The 24,897-nt window shown below is 45.8% G+C and overlaps 2 protein-coding genes across 3 annotated transcripts; one reads left to right on the forward strand and one right to left on the reverse strand.

The window, feature by feature from the left end:
• The first annotated feature begins 18,138 nt into the window (after positions 1–18,138).
• Positions 18,139–19,768, forward strand: LOC123085197 (vegetative cell wall protein gp1). The gene has a single exon (XM_044506800.1). The coding sequence runs from the start codon at positions 18,531–18,533 to the stop codon at positions 19,257–19,259; it is 729 nt and encodes a 242-aa protein (XP_044362735.1). The 5' UTR covers positions 18,139–18,530; the 3' UTR covers positions 19,260–19,768.
• A 1,376-nt stretch (positions 19,769–21,144) lies between these two features.
• On the reverse strand, positions 21,145–24,634 carry LOC123085198 (small GTPase LIP1). Of its 2 annotated transcripts, none has more exons than XM_044506803.1 (7): positions 24,286–24,634; positions 23,229–23,320; positions 23,002–23,121; positions 22,339–22,614; positions 22,148–22,201; positions 21,936–22,063; positions 21,145–21,764 (listed from the first exon to the last, which is right to left on the reverse strand). In XM_044506803.1, exons 1-7 carry the CDS (start codon positions 24,389–24,391, stop codon positions 21,572–21,574), a joined length of 969 nt encoding a protein of 322 aa, XP_044362738.1. In that variant the 5' UTR covers positions 24,392–24,634; the 3' UTR covers positions 21,145–21,571. The 2 variants fall into 2 exon arrangements, with proteins under 2 accessions (XP_044362738.1, XP_044362737.1); XM_044506802.1 differs by having other exon boundaries at positions 22,339–22,643; positions 23,002–23,143.
• Between the last annotated feature and the right edge of the window lie 263 nt (positions 24,635–24,897).

Raw genomic sequence — 24,897 nt, forward strand, 5'->3', positions numbered from 1 at the left:
TCGAAAGCCGTGCCCGCGGTTATGGGCAGATGGGAATTTGTTAACGTCCGGTTGTAGAAAACCCGAAGTTGACCTTAATTAAAATACATCAACCGCGTGTGTAACCGTGATGGTCTCTTTCCGGCGGAGTCCGGGAAGTGAACACGGTGTTGGAGTTATGCTTGACGTAGGTTACTATAGGATCACTTCTTGATCATACTTTTATCGACCGTGCTTTGCCTTCTCTTCTCGCTCTCATTTGCGTATGTTATCCACCATATATGCTAGTCGCTTGCTGCAGCTCCACCTCATTACTCCATCCTTCCTATAAGCTTAAATAGTCTTGATCTCGCGGGTGCGAGATTGCTGAGTCCCCATGGCTCACAGATACTTCCAAAACCAGTTTGCAGGTGCCTATGTTACCGTGCAGATGACGCAACCAAGCTCAAGGAGGAGCTCGATGAAGATCTTGCCCTTTGTGTTGTTTCGTTCTAGTTGATCAGTAGTGGAGCCCAGTTGGGGTCGATCAGGGACCTTTGTCGCATTTGGGGTTCTTCTTTTATTTTGGTTCCGTAGTCGGGCCTTGTTTGTATCTGATTGATGTAATGCTTTATTCATGTAATTGTGTGAAGTGGCGATTGTAAGCCAACTATATATCTCTTTCCTTATTATATTACATGGGTTGTGTGAAGATTACCTCACTTGCGACATATGCCTTCAATGCGATTATGCCTCTAAGTCGTGCCTCGACACGTGGGAGATATAGTCGCATCGAGGGCATGACAATTGTTCTCCCTCCACCTCCGGTCGTATAGTCTTCTCAACTTCTTCTACTTCACCTACATGTGGTTTGCCACAAGGTAATGATATGGTGAGTAGTGTTGGTCATTGCAATGATGATAGTATGCTTATTGTGGATGATCCTTCATCACTATCTTATTGCAATGCTCCTTCTTTGGGCTTTAACACTTCGAGAACTCGAAATGCTTCATATGCTTGTGTTGATAGTCCTTTCATATCATGTAGAAATTGCTTGACTAAATCTCATGATGATATGTTTACTATGCCTTGTTGCCATGATAAAAATGCATATATTTCCTCGAATTGTTGTGCTAACAATGTAGAGGAAACCCAACACCCCATGGAACAAGATGTGGTCTTGAATGGTCCTTCAACGGATCCTACATCATCATCTATTGCATTTTGCCTTATGGCCAAGGCTTCAAAGGTATCTCCCACTTTGAATCGCAATATATCTTGTGATGATATTGATGATGGCAAGAGTGATGATGATGTTGATTATGATGAAGAGAATGATGATGTTGCCTTCTTAAAAATTAAGGGGAAAATGATTTTAAAGCTCTTCTTAAGAATAAAATTGCTCGTTCCAACTTCATGGAAATCATGTCTATTGCTATTGAGGGCAAGAAATATATTGATGAGTTGGAATCTCGTTTTGAGGAGCATGAGGTCACCATTGATCAAATGGAAGGTCATGAGCGTGATTACGCTAATGAGATTGCGGACCTCTCTCAAGCTCTTGAACTTGAACAAACCACCAAGGAATCTCTTGAGGAGACTTTTTCTCTAGAATTATCTAGAGTGAGGGAATCTCGTGATAGAGCTCTTGAGGTGGCCAATGATTTTGAAACTAAAAATGAGGAGCTTGAAGTTGCGCATGCTAAACTCCTTGAGGACTTTGAGCACCTCGAAAATGGCTCAATGGTCATTAAGAGTAAGCTCATCAAACTCACCGAGTCTCATGCTCAACTTAAAGCTTCATATTCAAAAGAGCTTGCCAAGTTGTCTTCTCCTCTTGTTTCTAATGATGATGCTTGTGCCACTAACTCTATCTCTTGTGAAGCATCCATATTGAAGGAGAATGTTGAGCTAAGGGCTCAACTTGAGTTGCTATCTAGCAATTGTGGGATGTTGGAAGAAAATCATGTAAAGCTCACAAGCTCTCATGATGATCTTCTAGTATCCCATAATGTGCTAAAGTTAGCTCATGAGGCCATGCTTGCTAAGGTAACATCTAGTGAGCCTCATGTGGATACTAGCACCACTTTTATTCAAAATGCTATATTGCCTTGTGCTAGTCCTCGCGATTCATCCATGCATAACATTGATACATCTTGTGATGAATTGCTTTCCTTGCCTTGTTGCTCTAAAGATGAATCTTATACTTCCTCTAGTTCTTGTGTTGAGACTAACCATGTAGAGGAAATCAAAGAGCTCAAGGCCCAAGTCACTTCTTTGAAGAAAGACTTGGAAAAGAGTCATGAAGGGAAATTCACAATCAACAATATCTTGAGTGTGCAAAAATCCCCCAATGACAAAGGTGGACTTGGATTCAACTCCAACAAGAAGAAGAAGTCCAAGGTGAACAAAAAGAAGGGCCAAGAACAAGTCAAGAATTCGGCCAAGATTGTTTGCTTCAAGTGCAAAGTAGAAGGGCATCATGTTAGATCTTGCCCATTGAAGAAGAAGCCCATTAGTGACAATCAACAAGGGAAGCGGCCACAAGTACACTCTCATTCTCAACCTCAAGTTGAAGAAAAGCCTCTTCCCAAGAAGACTCAAGCTTATGCTTCTCAAGTTGAGAAATCAAGTGAGAAGAAAGTGAAGAGTAGACGTTGCTACCTATGTCGCGAGAAAGGTCACCTCGCCTCTTCATGCACTAGTGGTAACTTATCCAACCCAATTATTATTGATGATGTCTATTCTCTTGGGAAGTATAAGGTTGGCAATGTGGTTGCCAAGTTTGTTGGTACTCAAAGTGGTTTGAAGCAAAGAACCATTTGGTAGCCAAGCCTATTGTGACTAACCTCTTAGGACCCAACTTGGTTGGGGACCAACAAGCTCAAACTTGATCAATAGGTGATGATGGAGGTCATTGGAGACTTGGCTACATTATGAAGAATTAAGGGGACTTCATCATTCTTATTGTCTCAAGCCAAGTCAGTTGAATCATCAAGATTATATCTTATATCCAATGTGCCTCCTTGCGGTAACTTGTACCTCAATTGCTTACATTGAAAGTTACTTGCCCCCTTGCATGTTTTGGTTTTGTTCCTTGCATGTGTTTGTATATGTTGTGCTTCCAACTTGATTATCTTGAGCAATCAAGTATGTGTGTGTTGGTTTGCACATCATGTACGTGTGTGTCATGCGTTGAGCCTTTTGCATCTTGTTTATTTCTTAGTTGGCTCTTGTGAGAGATTAATGGAATATCCCATTATGGGGGAGTGATGTGCTTTTTGCACTTCACAATCCTATAAAGGTGGGTACATGGGGAATACCACTTAGTATTGATATTACAAGCTTATCTAGTCACTATGTGGTATGTCTTCTCATGAGAAATTCAAATTCTAAATAGTTCATTAATTATCTCTTGTTGGATCCTTTAATTGCCTCTTGTCTATCTTTAATTGGTATCACATTATGGGGGAGTAATATGCTATGTGTATATTACTAGGCTAGAAAATGTGTACATTTGAGATATTGTCATCTAGAGTTGATATTGTAAATTATCTTGTTCCTAGGTGGCATGTTAGCTCTACAAGTTGCAATTTGCTTGTTGTTTGGTGTGAAGATGATGTCAGATATCCTTGATATCTACCACCGGGAACTATTTCCATTTACTTCTTGTCTTTTTACAATTGGTACTCACTTTTGTGGTAGAATTTATTGATCATCTTTACATTGACTTTTTCCTTTTATTTGCCTTTTCTCTTGCCAAGGATTGTATCAACTCCCTTTGTCTTCCATACCACTTGTGGATCTTTTTTTCTTGATCTTGTCTAGTGTTTTCTAGATATAGTGAAAGTGGTGATCCCACCTTGTGCATTTTGTATTCAAATGCAATTTCTCTAATGCACTAGTCTTGGGGGAGCTATCCTATTTTCTATAAAACACTCACCTTGTGATCCTTTTCAAGTGTGTGTTGGTGGAATGCAAATCGTTTCTTTTGGTACTTGTGCCATCATGAAACTTTGTAGAGCACTTGGTTTGTTTGGAACCATTCTCTCTTTTGGGAGTTGGACATCTTTGTTTTTGTGTATCAATGGATATCTCATTCCTTGATGTATCGTTTAATGATATCCTCCAAGTGATGATTTATTCATTTGGTATCCTTTATTCACTTGGTATTTCTTTTTTCTTTTGGTATCGGTTCTTGAAAGTCTTGAGCATGCATATTAACTTCGTGTAGTATCTTTGGCATGCTTTCTTTCTTTGACCAAATATATAGGGGAAGCTCCACCAAGTCTCAAATTGGATGAGATGTGCATGAATTTATTTTCGTATCTATATGCACATTTTTATGTGGAGTTTGTCCTATGTATTTTCGGTTCTCTAACTCTTTGGTCCCAATGAGTTTGGGTACCATTTTGTTTGTGTTGTTGTTCTAGGAACAATTGGAGATACATTGGAAGCTCGGCTCACTCACAAGGAAGGTGTTGTCATCATGTGCTTATTGGAGTCGAGCTAGGATGATCAATGAACTACTATCTACCTTCAATTGGTATCTACTACATCCATCCAATGTTAACTCGGTAACAAGTATCTTCATATTCTTCATGCACGCATTTCTTGTATCAACCTTGTGTAGGTTGTATCATGGCATGTTATTCATTCATTCTTGTGATACTTGTTTTCTTTCTCAAAGCATCCCAACAATGATCTCTTGTTGCTAGTTGTGATGTCTTTGTTGTTTGTGTGTGGACTTCATTTATATACAATAAGACCATATCTAGCCATGAGCTATGCTTCCAAGCAAATATCTTATTGGTATATGTATGACCTCCCTTTGGATATCTTGTTCCTCGTGTTGTAACTATTTCGGGTGTACATCCTTCTTTGTAGATATATATCATCATGATTTCGTCTACCTAGAATCTTATACACTTGAGAGAAGTTGCATATCTAGTTGATATCCTTTCTTTCACGGCCACCTTGTCTTTCTTATGTTATTTCTTTGGTGGCTCTGTGAAAGCTTTTGCCTTGAGTGCGTGTCTTCTATCGTTGCATCTTGATGCACTCTTGTGTGTGGTGAAGATTATTTTCCTCATGCTTATCTTTACGAGGCTTTTGCCATCTTAATTGGTATCCCTCGTCTTGATGAGGCTTTCATCTTCTATCTTCACCATGGGTTGTCACAAGCATAGGTTCTTAACATGCTTATTAGTAAGCTTGTGAACCCATTTGCTAGCTGTGTGTGGGAATGATAGGCCTTGCACCGTGCGCCTCATTCTTTCAAGACTTTATTGATGCCTAATGCTCATCCATACATTAGTCTTCTCAAGTGCATTGCCTTGACTCACACACATCATTTTGGTTGAGCCCATTCTTAAGTTGCCTCTTTTATTACTTGTTGCTCAACCATGTGTGTGTTGCAAGTACTAGGCTTTGTTTCCTATATGCTCACTTGCACTTGTTGTAAGTTTCTATTGATTTTGGGGGAGCTATGATCCTATTTTGTGCACTTTGTATCCAAATACAAATATTCTTATGTGTGCACAAATCATGGGGAGCTTCTCTAGTTTCTTTAGAACACTCCTTTGCTCATATCATAATATCCTTTATTCATGTGGCTCGTAGGATCTTTGGTCTAGTTGGTTCAATTGATATCCGTTGATTGCTTGCTTCAATTGGTACCTTTTGATTGCTTGTGTCTCTCTTTGTTATGTCCTTGTGGCATATCATTCCTTTAGCAATCTTGGTGCCTCAATATAGTTGGCCTTCCTCCTAGTATTACCGTTGGATATGTGTATTGCATTCCACTCTCTTGTTGAGAAATACACAACTTATGGAGGAACACAATATATATTGGCCTTCTAAGCTTTTCGCCCATTTTGGCAATCGATGCCAATGGGGGAGAAGTTTCACAGAGTTTTGTGGATAAGTTTAGAGAGTTTTTTCTTCTTGCTTTGGTTTCGTACCTAAGCATTTGCATCTCATACACATGCATTATTGGTTGTTGCATTGCATGGTGATAAATAATTCCTTATATAAACTCTCTTGAAAATGATTGTCATCAATTACCAAAATGGGGGAGATTGAAAGGACATGCGGTGCCCCCTTGTGTGGTTTTGGTAATTGATGACAATCTCTATGGACTAACGGTTGCCTTGAGTTATATTTGAAGGATTTGTCCATAGGATTGTCTTCAAGTCCATGTGTTGGTTTCAAGGAGTTTATGAGATGGCCCAAGTGCTTTTCAAGGAATTATCCAAAGATTGGTCATGTGTGAGTTGAGATGACCAAAGTGCTTTTCAAGGAATTATCCAAAGATTGGTCATGTGTGAGTTGAGCTTATTGCAAGCATGTCTTGAAGAAGAAGATTGTGTGATCATTCATGGTTACCTTCAAGACATCATCCAAATGAGAGTTGGAAAGATTCAATGTTGATCAAGACTAAGTCAAGAGTGAATCAAGTTGATCAACTCACAAAGCGTAGAAGAAGTACCGAGAGGGATCAAGTGATCCCATGGTATGGTAAGCATTGTCCATTACGCTTTGTGTACTAACCCATGGTCTACGTGAGAGTTCTTTGTGGGGTTAGGTATGTTTCCATGGTCATGCGTCAAGAGGAAGATCTCATACAACCCATGGAGGATGACATCAAGTGGTGATCGTCATCAAGTTTGCGGTGTGCAAGTTCAAGTGGAGCAACTCGAAGAGTGGCTCACCCATAATGGAGTATGGGGGAGCAATCAAGCTTGAAGCTTGATGTCCATTGTGGTGTCAATGGAATTGTGAAGATGTGCCAAAGAGTGGCTCATCCATAGTGGAGTATGGGGGAGCAATCAACTAGTCTTCATCGAGCCAACACAATCAAGAAAGGTGGTCCAACTTGAGGAAGTCAAGATCGTCATCATCTAGCTCAAGTGGACTATGTGCAAGGCAAAGGTTTGCCCTTGATAGGTTTTCTATTTTACCGGTCTCATAGTGGTAGTTGGGAGACCGGGTTGTAGGATCGATTGCCGTACTATCAAGGGGGGCTCTCTAGGGAGTAGCTTGATCGTATCATTAGTCAAGAGCTCAAACCATTGCATCCTTGCATCATCTTTCTTGGTTCTTGTTTGGTTCCATTTGTGAGTCTTAGAGCTTATGGCCATCTTTATGACAAGCTTGAGTTCATCGAAAATGGAGTTCGCATGCATCTTCTATGATGTTTTCGATGTTGGAGGTTTTACCGGTCTTATCCGAGAAAGGGTTCTCATCATTTTATTATGGTATTTTTCTCATTTGCTTCTTATTGATATTTCTCTCAAGATTGTGTTGGCTCTTGTCGTTAGCTTTCCAACAAACTTGGTTTCGTTGAATTCGGAGCTCGTATGCGAAAGTTGTGGCTATTTTGATATTGCCTGTTTTACACAGAGAGGTTGTACCGCCCCATGGAGAGGTTGTACCGCTTGACCGGTACAACCGGTGTTTGGAGCGGTTGTACCGCTCCAGAATTGGTCCGGAGGTTTTACCGGTCATGTACCGCTCTACCACCGGACTGGTCTCGGTTGTGGTGCGGTTATTGGGCGGCTGTGGGCCGGTTGTACCGCTTATTGCCTGTTACCAGTTGTACCGGTGCTCACAGAGGTTGTACCGCTCCTATGTTGTTCTATACAAAACGGGCAGATTCGTGGGGACCTATTTAAGGGGGTCTTCTTCCCCAATGGTTCCCTATCTCTTGAGCTTGTTTTTGCCCCCATTGTTGACCTTCTTTGAGCTTGCTAACTCTCACTCCCTCCATGGATTCTTGCTAGTTTTTGAGGGAAAAGAGAGAGGAGATCTAGATCCACATTTCCACCAATCACTTTCTCCTCTATGTGAGGGGAACCCCTTGGATCTAGATCTTGGAGTTCTTGGTGTTTTTCGTCTTGTTCTTCCTCTCATTTCCCTCCCTAGCATTAGTTGCTCCGGTGGGATTTGAGAGAGAAGGACTTGGGCACTCCGTGTGCCCTTGCCATTGCATTTGGTGCATCGGTTTGAGTTCTCCACGGTGATACGTGGAAGTGAAGTTTGAGAAGCTTATTACTCTTGGGTGTTTGGGCACCCTAGAGCTTGTTCCTCTTGGGTGCCTTGGCTCCCTAGACGGTTGGTGTTGTTCGGAGCTCAATCATTATGGTGTAAAGCTCCGGACAAGCGTCGGGGTCTCCAATTAGGTTGTGGAGATCACCCCGAGCAATTTGACGGGTACCGGTGACCGCCCCCAAGGGTTGCCAAAGTGTACGGGTTCGGTGACCGCCCCCAAGGGTTGCCATTTGTACAGGTTCGGTGACCGCCCTCAAGGGTCCCTTAGTGGAATCACGGCATCTTGCATTGTGCGAGGGCGTGAGGAGATTATGGTGTCCCTAGTGGCTTCTTGGGGAGCATTGTGCCTCCACACCACTCCAAACGGAGATTAGCATCCGCAAGGGTGTGAACTTCGGGATACATCATCGTCTCCGCGTGCCTCGGTTATCTCTTACCCGAACCCTTTACTTATGCACTTTACTTTGTGATAGCCATATTGTTTCTTGTCATATATCTTGCTATCACATAGTTGTTTATCTTGCTTAGTATAAGTTGTTGGTGCACATAGGTGAGCCTAGTTGTTGTAGGTTTTGTGTTTGACAAATTAACCGCTAGGTTTATTCCACATTTGTTCAAGCCTAAATCGTAATTATTTTAAAGCGCCTATTCACCCCCTCTAGGCGACATCCACGATCTTTCACCGGGGTTCTTCAGGCTACCGCGGCGTCCGCGAGCGCCCCAACGGCTGGTAATCGGTCGAGATCCGGTCCGGCGACGTCCGGCTCGGCCTCGGGTCGTTCCAGAGCGCGCACGAGGCGGCCCGCGCGTATGACGCGGCGGCGTGGCGCTTGGACAGGCCCCGGTCACAGATGAACTTATGGGACGTCTTCGCGCGCGAGCAGGCGCAGCGCGTCGCCTCTCCGCCGCGTCTCATCACCGACATGGACCGTGCCGACCCCGCTCGGCGGCAACGCCGCCTCCTCATCGCCGAGGAGGACAAGCGAGCCATGGCGGAGTGGCGCAGTCGCCACCCGGAGGACGTCGCCGACGAGCATGCCTACTGGACGGAGATGACGGCAAGGCGCCGCTCGAAGCGGGCGGACCGGGCGTTGGCGGAAGGCATTGGCGAATGCGCAGTCCGATATCATTGCAGCAGGTGGGAGGTCCATCTTCACGTCAGATGATGAACGTTGGTTGGACATGTGGCTCGGTACCTCGGACGACACCGACGAGGATGATGATGGTGATGATGGTAGCGACTTGGAGTATTTTCTACCTATGTATGCCGCAGTAGTTTCTACATAGTTGCACCGTAGTTTTATCTATCTATGCTTTCGAACTATCTATCTAGTTGCACCGATGTAAAATACATTTATATCATTTTTTATTATTTATGCAATCTATGGTTTTATCTATGTAAATTTATCGTTTTTTTATTATCTATGCTTCTGAAAATGTTGTAAAAAATAAGCGCGCGCTGCATTTTTTGCGCGCTGCTGGAGCGGCGCGCGCGCTGCATTTTAGCGCGGCTGCTGGAGCCAGCGCTGCGCGCCGCGCCAAATCAGGCGATGGGCGTGCGGCAAAGCTATTTTTTGCGCGCGGCGCGTTCGTCGCCTGTCGAGGTGGACCATTGTCGTATCCAAACGGCTTGACTAGAGAACCCTTTCCTCCTCCACAAGAAACGTCTCCTTCCTCCTCCGTCGGCGCCGCCGCAGATCCGCCCCGCCTCCGATGGCCTTTGGCCTATGGAGGTGCGGAGGATCTCGGCCCCCCGCCGGCGGGAGGGACCCCGTTCTTGTTTTTGATAGGTTGAACGTCTTGGTTGGGGCTGTTTGGCGGCGGCGATGTCCCTCCGTAGCAATAATGTCTCCCACGTCCTATCTCCGTCCCGATGGTGCGAATAGCGTTGTCGGAGGATGTGTGGAGGTGTGTCTCCGTCGGATCTCATGGGATTCGGTCGGTGCTGGTCTTCGGTGGATCTCTTTGGATCCAGTTTTTGTTTGTCTTCGTTCGTGTGGTTCCAGGTTTGATCTTTCCAATCTACAACTCTCTTCATCGGCGATGGTTGCTGCTCCGGTGTGTTGGTCCTTTGGGGCCTTAGCACGACGACTTCCCGACTGTCTACTACAACAAGGTTTGCCCGGCTCCAGTGATGGAGGGGTGATGACGGCGGCGCGCCTTCGGCTCGCTCCAGTGCTTGTAGTCGTCGCTAGGTGGTCCATAGACCTAGTTGTAATTTTTATTACCTCTTGTGTTCTCTGTACTGCCATGATTGATGAATAGATTGGAAATTTCTCTCGCAAAAAAAAGGTGATAAAACATGCAAGAAAAAAAGAAAAAAACTGAAGAAGAAAAATTACACGGATCTCAATGTAAGATCTCATGGATATAGCATCGACTGAGACCGAAGTTTTAGTCGACTGAGATTTAACAAGACTGTAAAGAAAAAACGATACCTTTTTTATATGAGGATAAAGAAAAACGATATTGCACTGTGCGTTACGGCCAACCTACAACGACCAACGAGAACAACACGGCATGTCGATCGACCTGCCGCGACCAGTACAGCAGCGCCGCGCCATTTTCAATGTACCATGCCCCCGTCGCACGCTCGCCAGGAAAGCCACGCGCGGTACGTTGGACCCTTCTTCCCGCGTCACGGCACGCCACACGACACGCGCATTGCATTTCCCTTTCCTGACAAGATCTGAGCCCTCTCCCGCCTCAGGAACCAGTGCCGACAGCGAGAGCAAAGAGGAACGCGAGGCTGCCGTTCTACCCCGCGAGATTTAGCCGGCAGCCCGGCTGACGTTGATCTCCTGCACAAGTACCCCGCCGACTTCTCCATTATTCTTCACATCCGATAGCGAAACCCGCCGCGCCGGTGCAGCCTACGTATGGCTCTCCGTCGACCGTCCTGCCAGCAGGTTATGGCACATACAATAGATATTCCTACAAATAATCTGGTCGCATTCTGTCACTCTGTGCCGATGCTTACGTTTTCCTTTGTGAGTACGTGGTGCCGTCAGTGCTGCTAGTAGTGGTGCTGCCGATTGGTTAGAAGTAGTTGTCGGAGCTAGCTGTTGTATTCATGGCGAGCAAGTGGCTACCTCAGAAGCTCAGCTAACATTCTAGAGTAGACGCCATGGGTGGTTGGTTGCTACTACTAAGAATGATCGACGTGCTTCGAGATTGTTCCAGAGATTTATTAACTGTGTTTGGAACGGGCCGGAAGCTAATGATGGCCGCCCGGTTTGTTTATCTGGTGGGGAAGCAGTTGGTTGCCCTGATGGATTGAACTCGTCATTGGCAGAAAAAAGAAGTGCAACTTGTGTGTAAGAAATTCACGGGCCGCCGCCCATTGAAGCTCTACGACCTGCATATGTTTTCTTTCTTTCTTTGTGCGAGTGACATTTGGTGTTTGTCTATATGTATGCCCACTTGGAGAAGCTAAGATAATATCTACCCACTTATTGCTATTGCAAAAGCTAACTTCCTCCACAAAAAAACATCAGAACTTATTCTCTGGTGTAAATTGTTGCCCTTCTTGATCTTTTAATTTCAATCTAATAATTTTGTTTCTTAGTTCATTACCTTTTCTAAATTCACATGACTACGTGATATAGTTGCAGTGTTACTCTGTAATCTGTATGAAATGCTAGTATGAACTATAGTATATCGACGACATTTTCGCCGTGTATCCTGTTTTTTTTATGTTACATGGCTACATAAATATTTCTGAAACTTTAATTGTAGCATGTGCATCAACTACGAAGATTGTGGGAAATTATCCTTTGTCTAAGAAAAACGAGTTGCGCCTAACTACTAGCTATAAAAATTAGTTTAGTAAATCAAACTTAGGTAAGATTTCAGCAATGACTACACCTTCTGTAGTCCAACAATAATCATTACCATAGCGAGCAACACACGTTAAGCATTTCTTTTCATAATGAAGTAGGCTTAGCCTAATTGGTCATACTATCGTACCTAACCATTATACTTTACCTTAGCTTTTCCACTTATGTTTTTCAGGTTCATGTAAAACCACGTGGTAAGTTTCAAGTTGATCTTCTCCTTTAACAAAAGTTCAAATACCACACCTACTTACTTTTCCCCTTTTTACTCTAACCTTTCTCGCCTCGCATCCTCGCACCCATTACTCATTCAGCATCATAGTACTATCTTGCTAAGATAAAACATAATTTTCCCTTTGCAAAAAATATATTTACTTTCATCCTAAGAATATTTTCTTATCCTTTTACACTTGGTCAGTGCTTACCAAATCTTCAACATCCCTGTCATAAAATAAAAGAAGAGATATTCATCACATAGCGAGCCCACGTGCTTCCCATGATGCTTAGATGAATTCCACTCAGGGGAACAACACCCTAAATAATAACGGGCTCGTGTCTTTCTTGAATAAAACCTATCCTTTACCCAAACCTGAATAAAAGAGGTAGTGCATGAGATGCTTGGGCCTCAAGGTTAGTGATAACATTGCAATATTCTTCTCTTTTTTGATGAGTAACTACATGGACGTACTCTCTAAGCATAAAGTTGGCACTTGCACATGACATATGTATCTTCTTATCTTCTTATGTCGGGTTTTTCCAAAGAACATTGTCTAATTCAGTATGTGTAGTTACAATAAAAACGACTTTAATGACAAAACCAAGTGTGGATTTCAAAAAACCAGTTGTGAAGACATAATGTCTGAGTGAGATGTTTCCGGTTGTAAACCCAAAGAACTTAAGTATTAATTTTTTTTAAATAGTACTCCAAGGACTTTGTTGCAATCTAGAATTTTTTGTGAGGCACATTCTCTGCTAAGTTCTTTCTGTGTTGCGTTCTTGAGTTAAACCCCAGTGATAAATGTCCAATACATCATTGCATTTATGATACAAAACACAAATGGACATAAATAAACTAATTGAAACCATCTAACTTCGTCGTGTCTAAGGCTAGCTAGCATACCTAGATCTTTACGGACCATTGCGTGCTACAACCTTCCTCGTGCCTGGGTGCAACACTTGTTCTGAAATCGTAGATGACCCTTGGGTTTCAAATAATTTTGGAGAATCGTAATCCTTTGTAATAATAAAAATCTATGTGGGTTGTCTACTTGTAAGATTATAACACATACTAGTTGTTTCTCCCAAGATTACTCTTTTTTGTGGCATACCCTAAAGATTACTTAATTACTTTGCACTACGTATCACTTTTTTTTTGCGAAAGGCACTTACATATCACTTGATGCAAATTCAAGATAATGCAAAAACTATACCCTTTTAAAAAGTTCATGTTTTTTGAAGGGGTCATGAGTTGACGAAGCCCTGCAATTTCAGGACAGGTGTTGCATTGTTGCCGGTGAGCACACCCCCCCAAGGCAACCCCGAGGCTTGGTTTGCAAGGGCCGTGACCAGGTAGTAGGTTTCATGAGGTCATGCTTGCAACTGATCATCAGGAATCATCCGCGGCGATCTGCACCGCCCATTGGTTGTCGATCGCATCCGACGGCACGCAAGCGCTGGATCGTTAGGCGAAAAGTCGCTCGCCCATTGACGCACGCACGCGGGTCTTTGAAAAAGGCCAGCCAGCCAGCCAGGCAGGCAAGGCTACGGAAATCCCCGGGCGGCGCTGGCGCGGGCGCCGGCCGGTGGACCCTGTCTATCGCCTATACGGCCCGGGCAGGAAAGGAAAGGCGGGTGGAGGAAAGAAGAAGAAGAAAGCAGGTCGGCGGCGTCGCTTTCCGGATCGGACGGACGGGCCGATGCGGCCCATCGGACGGCCGGCGCCGGTCTGGCGGTTGCCGGCCTAGCCGCAGTTGGTCCCTGTCCTCCGGATTCGCGCTACGGCAGCGAGGACGAGACCGGCCAGAAAGGCGGTCTGGCAGATCTTTATGGGTGGGCTGGCTGGCTTCGGGCGTACCGCCGTACGTTGCGGGGCCGCGTTGCCCGTGGAGACCTTCGGGGCCCACCGTCATTGACGCGCAGTTGTTTTCGTAATCTATAGTGCTTAGATTATACTCCCTCCGATCCCATTTAGTCTGCGTATAACTTTTTCCCGAAAAATCCGAAATGGTCTGCGCGTTCGGTTCAGCCACCCATTCTTTCCTGGAATACCCCTCCTCCTTCGCTTCGCCTCCTTCTCTCGCATTAATTAAGCCAGCTAGCTCGCCTCCTTTTTCTTCCTCGTACAGTACGCCAGCACGCATGCGTCCTCCTCCTATCTACTCGCCTTCTACTCCATCTTCTTCTCCTCCCTCTCAAGCTCAACCTCATGGAGTCTAGCTACTTGTGGGAAGACAGCCAGCCTGTAGAAGACAGCGAGCTCGTGCTTGATAGCCTGCTTGCGGAGGACAGCATGCTCGCTGACTGCAGCGCCCCGGACGACGGCGCGCTTGACGACGGCGACGTCCATCCGCACTACGGCATTCCCGCAGAGGGCGCCGTCCAGAAGGACGACGGAGCACTCAAGAACGGCGTCGACCACTCGCGCGACGGCGTTCCCACGACAGGCGGCGTCCTGCAGGGCGATTGCGCACTCGCGGACGGCGTCCTCCAGCTGCCTCACGGCGTGTCCGTGGAGGGCGGCGTCCTGCAGGGCGATTGCGCGCTCGCGGACGGCGTCCTCCAGCTGCCTCACGGCGTGTCCGTGGAGGGCGGCATCCAACAGGGCGATGGCGCGCTCGCGGACGGCGTCATCCACCCGCTCGGCGTCCAGGTGGTCGCGGAGGAGGGCGACGTCGTCCTCCCGGCGCTCGCTTCGGGAGGCCATGCGTTTGCGGAGGGCGTCGCCAGCGACGGCGGCATGCATGCAAAAGTACACTCGCCGGAGGTGAGTGCATCATTTTCCGATGATGCAGATCTAATGTCCAACTGTTACGGTTACACACCTGGCTTCCCGTGCTCTTTGTGTGGTGGCCATGGACGAGGCAACACAAACTGCCCAAGGTGTGCGCGATGGGGACGCTTGCTCGCGGACAGCAGCGTGCACGCACTGGAGCGCGACGGCAGCATGCACGGCGCTGTCAAGATAGTGGCAGGAGACGGCAATGACCAGGTGCGCGCGCTCGTGGACAATGGCAAAGTTGACCCAGAAAGCAGCAACGAGACGACAAACGACGAGGAGTTGCTGGCCGGCACGGAGGGTGAAGAGGCCGGCGACATTGATGCATCTCTTCTTTATGCTCCTGACTCGATGCCGGAGGAAGAATCTTTGCCACTGCCGGAGCAATTCTCTGTGCCGGATGAAACGACAAAGCGTGAGTTCATGAAAATTTATCTGCCGGAGTTTCATGAGTGATGATCAGCCTTGTGGAGTTTGAACCATGCAGGTGCGATGCTGGAGTTGAAGAACTTTTGCTAGTTAAACCAATGTGATGATCTTGCTACTAGTTGTTTTGTTTGACGTGAACCTATGTGAAACCAGTTGTTTAGTTTGACTTGTGCTGCTAGCTAGTTGTTCTGTTTGAAATATGGTTCTTCTTTTTTTGCAACGTTTGGATTGCATCATGATAGCACTCAAAAGATGGATTACATGATCTGATTACACCAGCAATAGCACTCAAAGATCGATTACATAATCTTCTTACATCAACAATAGCACTCAAAAGATGGATCACGATCTGATTCCAACAAAATACCACCACACTACTGAAGTAAAAAAGCCCTCGCCTCGTCCACGATGGATCGATCACAAGGCAACTTCACCGGGAGGGCATCAACATTTGCAAGGACTAGCTTCCTCATGTGCGGCACCTTGTAGTGTTGGCCTCCCTTATCCTTCAAAACCTCATGCATGCAAGATTGTAGAGTTAGGAATATCCTGTTGCACCTCTCAGCTGGGTATTGCTCAAATGCCTGGCACACCTTGCGGACTATGTCATCAATGGAACCTGGAAATAACTTCTGAAACAATGATTGTAAGGCAGCAAAAAATCCTAGATCAAGTATGTTAAGATCAGGGGAGTTCGGTGGCTGACACACCAAACGAATGTCCCACCCATCTGCCTGGGCCGCGGCAAGGAAAACCTGTTCTCGCGGCCGCCGCCGACGTCGGCACGGCTCGGATCACTACCCCCGCTTCCGCCTGGGGTGTCCGCGCTGTGCACGCCGTCCGCAGGGCTCGGACCACCGCTTCCGCTTCCGCCTGGGGCATCGGCGCCGTGCACGCGGTCAGCAGGGCTCGGACCACCGCTTCCGCTTCCGCTTCCGCCTGGGGCACTGGCGTCGTGCACGCCGCGTTCGTCGCCATGGGCATGCTCCGCAGCAGCGTCTTCTGAAATTTAAACGTGGGCAACAGATCAAGAAGGGAAGATAAAACGGCATAAGATCAAAGGGAAAAACTCGATCCATACCGTCATCGCTCTCCTCGAACACATACACGTAATGCATGTCTTCAGCATTGCCATCATAGTGTTCTTCAACCTCGTTCCAGTTAATGGCGGAGTTGAGGTCGAGGTGATCCATTGCATGCTCGTGCTGATGCAGGGAAAAGCATACGGACTAAGGAGAGGTGTGTAGGCTGGTCTTTCCATGGAGCTTGATTTATAGACATGATTTTTTGGTTTTGGAGGGAACTGCAAATCCATGGCGCTGGCGGCCGGTAAGCTAATTTTCGAAGCAAATTTTCGAGGCTACTTCATGGCGCTCTGCTTGTTTAGGAGGGAAGTGAAATTGCGCTGTGTTGCGTTTAGGAGGGAACTTGAATTGTTGGCGCTATACAGTTTTGATCGAAGCAAAAATCTGTGGAAGATCACATCTCTTTTGAAGAGAAGATTGCTATCTCTACTCGAGCTGCTCATAGGCCAGCGTCACGGCATGCACGTCGTGTGAGAGAGAGAGATAGACAGCCATGCAACATGCAGAGAGAGGAGAATGCGGGCGGAGAGCCAATGGGTTGCATGGGGGCATTTATTGCTGCTTTGCTCCTCCCGTCCACGCGCATGCGCAGAGGGGCATTTCTGTCCATATAGCATGCAGCGAGCCCACCTCTTGGTATCCGGGTCTGCTCTTAGGCGCAGACAAAAAAGAATCGGAGGGAGTATCAGGTGGCAGCGGTTGCCTGAACTGCGCATGTCGGCATTTTTGTTTTGCAGAACCACCCCCACTTGCACTTCTTTTTTCGGTCCTCGGCCAAAACAAATCGAACAAGGTAAACGCACACTATTTAATTAGTTACCGGCCGGCACTGCATAGTGAGTGGCAGGATAAATTTTCTCCCATCTATCTATGACGTTTTCAAATAATTGTGATCGGTTGGATAGAAAAAATTATGTCAAGCGGCAAAATGAAACGGTTAGGGCTCATTCGGTCTACATCATTTCAAATCACAGAAATGGTGCAAGTAGCTTAACGCTAAGAATCCTGTCAAAACGAATGCTAGTAAACATGGATGAAAATGCCTTAGGAGCATTCCAAAAATCCTCCAATGTGAATGAGCCATTAAGAAGCAGCCAGTGACATAGCATAATTGAAAGGCATGATTTTTTTAGGCCATATAACCGAAAGACATAATTTGGTAACATCGTAGTCGAAATCTAATGTCATGATGTATAGATACTTAAATGTATTCCATGAAAATAATACATTTTCATGATCGCATTTTTACCCTCACTTGGCCAAGGGACAAGTCTCAATCAAAAAACATCTTAAAACCCCAAGACACAGATAAATGAGTACAATGTGCATGTACTATAAGGCTTGGTCAGCGGATTGCACTATGCTGTACTAATTTCAAAATCTTTTATGAAAATCAAGGAATATGCTAGAATAGTTGGAACCACCTCCCATACCGAACGCAACCTAAAGCTAGAAATATATAAAGATGAGGTTCTTTTCCCCGCAAAAATAAAAAAAGACGAGGTTCTTTTGCCAAGAATAAGACATCTATCCATGAATGCCATTCTCCGAATAATGCTCCGGGAGAGGCAAGGAATCAGTAATTACCATCCTCTAGAGGGGCATCAGCAAAAGTTTCTAACCCCCATGCCATAGTAAAATTAACACGTGCAAACCTGCCATTAGTAACACACAAGAAAGTTCGAGGAAGATAGTTTATGTGAGGTCAAATCACCCCCCACAGTACTCAACCAACCAACCAGCCCATCTCATCAGCCTTGCTCTATAAAAGAGAGGGCGTTGCACCCCCTAGAGCTGTAGCCCGGAGGCCAGGGTGGGCTTAGTGCATGCATTGGCTAGCTGCTCCCTCCTCTCCCCTCCTCTCCTCTCCACCGTAGATAGAGCGCCGGCCGGCCTTTTCTTCGGTTCTTCATCACTGATATAGATAGCTTCCATCTTTTTGGTCCACTTCCCCTTCTTGCATGTTCTTGATCCCTTCTCGATCTAAAACCCCCGATCGATCGATCGATCCTAGCTAGCATCCTTGTTGTTTTTCTTCCCAAGGATCTACGAGTAGCTAGCTTCTTCTTGCAGATTTCATGCAAAACTAATACAAGTTCTTCCACTTCATTCCCATCCTTCTTTATTTCTTGTTGCTCTCTTAATTCTTCTCCTCCTACTCCTATCTAGTTTGACATGGAGAACGTTCTGCTGGATCGTTCTTCCGGAAGCTTCGAGTACCCGAAGAGGGGCGTCTATGGCGGGAGGCCGGCGAGGCCGCACGGCGCGTACGGCTCCTCCCGCACGTGCCCGCAGTACCATCACTTCCAGAAAAGCGGCGCATGGAACTCCGCCCCCGCCCCCGCTCTCCCGTATGCGTACGCCAGGCCGCCGATATACTCGTCGCCGTCTCTCCCTCTCCTGCCGTCCAACCAGCCACCGCTCCTGCCGCTCCCGCCCACCGCCACCAAGTACGCCACTTTCCCCTACCCACCACCTCCGACACCGCCACGTGCCGTCAGGCCGGCACCGCCCACGACCGTCGCGCCGGCAGCGGCGCCCCCTGCGGCCTCACGCCAGCTGAGCCAGAGAGACAGGAGGAGGAGGCCGGCCAAGCCGCCGACCGCAGAACCGGCAAGGGAGCAGAAGAAGAAGAAGCCGCTGGAGCGGGCGGCGCCACTGCCGCCCGCGCCGGCGGTGACCGAGGCGCTGGACGACCTCGAGCAGGAGCTGGCCCGGAGCTGCGTGCAGGACCTGCTGCACGCGCTGGCGCCGCCGCCCAGCAGCCTGCCGCTGCCCAGGTTCTCCCTCGTCGTCAAAGCGTCTCCCCACTCCGCCACGGCCGGCAAGGTGGTGCCGCCTGCCCCGTCCTGCAACGCTGAGGCGGCCGCCGCCGACGGCCTCCGCCGCCTCCTCCGCCTCTAGTATCGTGACAATCACCCCGCCGCGCCGCGTACGCACGTACGTGATCCCGGCGTGCCGTTGCTACTGTTAATTATTTCCCTCCAATACTATTATTTCCTGGCTGGGAAAATACGTACCACTACTAGAAGACAAAGGAAGAAGAGTTGTGTGATGCTGGAGCGATGGTCGGTGGCGTGACCGTGATGTGGCCGTCAGATCGATGGACGCGGTGCGAGATGGGGTCCAGCCGTCGACCGATTCAGGTGAAGAAGATGATGTTGATTAAGCTTTAATTGTGTGGTCCTACTAGATATATATCTAGGGTTTACGTACTGTACGTTACGTGCCTGCGTGCGCGCGTATGCTCTTGTTCTTGATGGGGTGTTTTTTGAATTACCTTGTATCAAGAGATTAATTACTCTAGTAAGTATAATGTATGTGGTAACTTAAAAAAAGAGTATAATGTATGTGGTGATGTTTATGTGTTACTTAAATTAAATCTCGTGCTTGGCGAGATATTGGCGCGTGTACACATTGTTTTTCTTGTGATCTTTGTGTGCATGTATGTATCCGGTGGACACTATTAGCTAGACATCAGTTATGAATGGACAGTTTTATCTCTTTTTTTTTGCGGGGTTAAAAGGATTTCATTTTTCTTCCAAGTCCCTTTACCCCATCTCGATGTTTTAATTCTGAAGACAAACAGTAGCATTTGAACTGAAATTTGGTAGTGGAAACTATATAGATGCACACATGTAAGCTCAATCTGAGTTGTTTCATGTGATAAAAGAAATGCCCCTTGTTCCACTAACAAGATCAATGTCTCCAGGACATTTTTCTTTTCTTGAACAAGCATCCGTTTCTAAATGTAAGGTGTATTATTCTTTCAAAGGTCAAACTTCTCTAACTTTGACCAAGTTTATAGACAAAAATATCAATGTCTAAAATACCAAATCATTATCACTAGATTCACGATGAAAATATATATTTTTATTTTATTTATTTAGTATGGTAGATCGTTATATATTTTGCTATAAACTTGGTCAAACATAGACAATGTTTGACATTTTGAAAAACTAATACACCTTATATTTAGGAACAGAGCGAGTATATACAAACATGCGCAGAAAAAAAAACATGCACACAAAAAAGAGGGAGTATATAAGAAGAAGGTCTTCTCATCGAAGAGGCATGCATACCTGTGTTAGGGGCATTATGAATTTGCCTTGTGGATATAATTTTCTTTTGACAAAGTTTATAGGTTAAAAAACAATAGCAACTCAATTCCAGTAGATGCATCATGAAATGCTGTTATACTACTATATTTATTTGGTATTATAGGCGTTGGTCTATTTTTCATATAAACTTGAATAAACTTTAAAAGATTGACTTAGAAAAAAACTAATATTCCTTGTGTTTGGGGAAGGAATGAATGGAGTACTCCAAGGAGTAATTACCAGAGTCTGAGCACGGGCCTTCTCAGTTAAGACATTCTTGTGTTTAGGGGCATTATGAATTCGCGTTGGGAGCACACACAGAAAATGAAGGAAAAAATGTGAAACACAAATAATGGATATATTGATCATGTGGATTGAAGGATGGTAGACACGCACACGCCTTTATTTTTTATGTAAACTAGCTAGCTAAATTAAACTCAAAGTGCTATTGCAGATGCAATCAGGCAATCAACAAACAATGTCATATTTTCCTCGAGAAAAATCGAGTATTATAAGGTGCATACGCGCGCCACCACATGTGAGGAAACATTCAAATAAATGATACTCCCTCCGTCCCAAAATAAGTGTCTCAACTTTGTACTAGCTCTAGTACAAATTTGCACTAAGCTCAAGACACTTATTTTGAGACGGAGGGAGTATATTATTACTATGTTTTTCCTGTTCCCACCTTTTAAAATCTTGCATCGGCCCTAAAAAGTTTCAGGCCACTCCAATTCCTAATTTATAAGTTACAGAAAATGCAACACTAAAGATATTTTTATCCTATATCACTGTATAGTCCATTGTCCCCTGCTCTTTTGCTATGTATTTCTCGAACCGGGGTGCCATTTTCCAGTTACTTGCATTATGGAAATGACAAGTAATCACTATATTGAATGAACAGGTATGGAGGAAAAAGAATACAGGAGTCGCCACTAGCAATCAGCTAGAGACTAGGCCAACAAAGAAGACCAACTGGGCACCTTCCGTATGCTGCAAAGGAAGGCATCGGATGGTTCATGATACCAGCTGGAATCCAACACCACCAAGGCAGCAGATGCCATATGCTTCCCAGGTAGCAGGTGATGCCCTTTAAGCCTTTTGACATCCGCTGCATTATACATTAAAATTTTCACGGCTTGTTCTATTGCTGCTCATCTCAGTAAGCGATGGCGAGGAGAATCTGTGATATCTGTAGTTATCTGAAGAAAACACCGGCAGCTGTGGGTCGAGAGTTGGTGGTGGTGGGAGGTTCCTTTGTGCCGGCAGTGGTGGTACCCCATTGAACATGAAGTCCTCGCCGCTATAGCTGCAAAAATGTGTGCATAAGTGCAACTATACAACATGTTTAATATGGGCTCACAGTTATGCTTGGGGTGACAAAAAAGTTCTCCTTTATACTTTGCTTTCCATTTATTTGTATGCGTTGTGATTTCTTTGAGTGGGGGAGTTGAATTTTTTTCATGTTAGGCATGCTCACCTTTTCCTTTGAAAGCTATCGGCATCATCTTTGCGAGTCACTACAGGAAGGATGCTATCTTCCCTTGGAATAAGAGACCAGGGACTTGGCACAGCAGGTTCGTTCGAGAAATATCTTCTCCTGATCAACTGAAAGATGCATCCCAACAGCATTAGCAGATGAAAAAAAAAGGAAGTATGAAAAAGCAAATCAATGAAATAGTTGAAACAAACCATGCGGAAAAACTTGGTCACAGCTTCTTTGTCATATCTTGCTTCTTTGGCAGCCTGCAATCAAAGGTTAGCATGTTATGCAAAAAATAACTGAAATGACAAAGAACGAAAAAAGATGGCTGTTCCATAAAAGAACGTAAATTGAATGTAGAGCAAGAGATGAGCAGAAGGTATTCAACAAGAAACCTAACCGAGATGAGACCAGAGTTCCCAGGAAAGCTCTCTGTGAGCGGAAGTTCTTCACTGCGAGGAAGAAGACCCCGCTTTTCAATCCATTGACGAGCAAGATCAACAATACTTCCACTTCTGACTCTAGAGCCATCGCTTGGAACAATATCCACTTTGTTAGCAATTACAAGGTAAGGCACTGGAAGTCCTCCTGGTCCACCAGATCCAAGTATGGCTGAAAAGGTGCCTGTTTCCGCAACTTCAACTGCCCATTTATTCAAATTTGTCTTGGTCTTCCTCTGGGAGAGGTCATAAACAAAAATGACACCTGACGGACAATGTTGGGAACAGTGAATGTTGTATTTGAAAGAAAAAAAACTGTTGTAATAAGTATTTCTCTATGGATCTAAAGAAGAACGAGTGTTTCTAAGAGGTTTCATCAGCTGAAGCTGCTGAACTAAGTGGAGCAAGAACAACAAATACAAAAGAGCTGTTACAATCTCAGGACTTAGGCATTAGCAGCTGCAAATATAAAAACAAATCCTTCCCTTGAAGGGTTTTTGGGTCAAATAACAAAATAGATCAGCTTGCTCATACAGTACGAAACTACTAAAGATAGGCCGTGCTGGGTACCAAGATGTATAGAGCAGTAACACGCTGGTAATTAAGAGAAAAACGTCATTTACCATTGATTTGTGTATAGAAAATCGAACGACAAGCTTTGTAGCGGTCATGCCCTGAGACATCCCAAAGCTCAACAAAGAAATTCCTTTCAGCATCATTACTGATGTTATTAGAAGACCCCCCTGCACTTCCACAAGTAACATGCTGAAATAATAACAGTGACAATGTAAGTGGATTTAAAAAAGTGCAAATGGTACAAGCTGGGAAAGCACAGAGCAAGAGCACCTACTTTAATGCCCACCGCACATCCTACTGTCTGAGCTGGTCGAGCAATAGCAGATCCTTCTAAGATGAGATGCACCAGTGAAGATTTACCAACACCTGAGAGAAATAAGAGCAATATTAAAATTTAATACAACTGAAGAACCACCATATTCAGAAGAGTACAACAGCATGCAATTATGGTGTGGTTTTTTGACTACCGATTCTCAGGCGCATACAAAAGGTTCAGCCACTGTTGGTGTAACAGAGTAACTTGTATGGGCAGTTGAGCACAGTTCAGAAAATACAGTAGAAGGTTGCATTGAATATATTTTTTCTGTGTTTCTAAGGGCGGCGAATGCAATAAGGAACTTATAACAAATAAATAACCAGGTTCCACGCATGGCCCTAGTTCAGATTTTACTTGGCATTGCTTCATGTTGTAGTCCAGATCATGGCGTGACGCATAGCAGGACAACATCACAAATTGCAGACACCACAATACTTGTTTCAGAAAAAAGAGAGAAAATCCTTCTATACCACTGAATACGGCTATAGTCCGTAGTTGCCACAGCAAAACTCCCTATTGCAGTTATCTCCCCTCCAAGACCCAAATATTAAGTGCATTGAAGCATATGTGAAACGAAGGTTGCACTTGGTGATCTTTCGGTCAGATTTTTTTTGCGCCCAAGGAAAGGATTTTCTAAAATTGATTGGCGTGCTTACTGAATGATTTGTACATACAAAAAGTAAACAAATGTAGTGGTACAAGGGCAAAGGGACGAGTGTCTCCCACTCCATTAGGCCTCCCAATCACCCACATCCAAGCAGGAAAAGTTCAGAAGGATGGACCATTGTCCCGACCCAACTCACAACACTCCTTTCTGTACTCGATTTGTTCACCATGTGTGATCCGAGGACGAAGGCGGAACCGGACACTGACGAACAGGCTCTCAATAGGCAATTCACGATCATCAATAACACATGCCTATTCTACGTTCTCCCGATCTCACGCCATTCGCCGACCACCAGAGGTTCCAGGGAGTCACAGACGGGACGGGAGGCACGGGGAGGAGAGGACGGACCTGAATCGCCGACGACGAGGACGCGCACCTGGCCGAAGGGCCCGACGCCGCTCTGCTCCCGGCCGCTGCTGCTGCTGCTCCGGGCGCTGCTGTCCTTCCAGAACATGGCCGCCGGCGCCGGCGCCCGGCACGGCCGCGCCCTCAACGAGGCTAGATCACGAGAGCGGTGGGCGCGATTCGAGCCGCCGGGCGGGCAGGAGGCGGCGGCGACGGAAGGAATCTCAGGCGAGGAGGGCTGAAGCACCAGCCGCGAAGCAGCATTCCAGTTTTCAGGGGGGGGCGTGGCGGGTGCGAACGATGGCCTGACGCTGACGGGAGAGACGAGAGTTGCGTTTGGCGTGCGTGTCGGTCGATGCTCTGCTCTTCTCTTTTCTTACTTTTTTTATCGGTTGGCGGATTGTGATGGCGATGTGAATCTTACGCGCAGGATTGACCTTGGATTAAAGAATGCACGCTTGGATCCTCTTGGCCGTGTGGCACATGACGCCGTACAGTAAGTCAACATCTGAGATCTCCTGCATCTGATCTGACACTGGGGCGCATGATCTAGCTCGGGATTGTTCTTTCCTTTGACACGGGATTTGCTGCGCGTATCGGCCAAACGCGCACTGA

The sequence above is a fragment of the Triticum aestivum genome, chromosome 4A, assembly GCF_018294505.1.
Source record: "Triticum aestivum cultivar Chinese Spring chromosome 4A, IWGSC CS RefSeq v2.1, whole genome shotgun sequence".
NCBI lineage: Eukaryota > Viridiplantae > Streptophyta > Magnoliopsida > Poales > Poaceae > Triticum > Triticum aestivum.

Bases quoted from the DNA above. Each gene is read 5' to 3' on its own strand.
- LOC123085197 (XM_044506800.1), top strand. From the start codon at position 18,531: ATGGAGAACGTTCTGCTGGATCGTTCTTCCGGAAGCTTCGAGTACCCG.
- LOC123085198 (XM_044506802.1), bottom strand. From the start codon at position 24,391: ATGTTCTGGAAGGACAGCAGCGCCCGGAGCAGCAGCAGCAGCGGCCGG. The intron at 22,202-22,338 runs GTTAGGTTTCTT...CTTTGATTGCAG, and splicing joins GGAACTCTGGTCTCATCTCG to GCTGCCAAAGAAGCAAGATA. The intron at 22,064-22,147 runs GTTTGTTTCAAC...TGCATCTTTCAG, and splicing joins TGACCAAGTTTTTCCGCATG to TTGATCAGGAGAAGATATTT.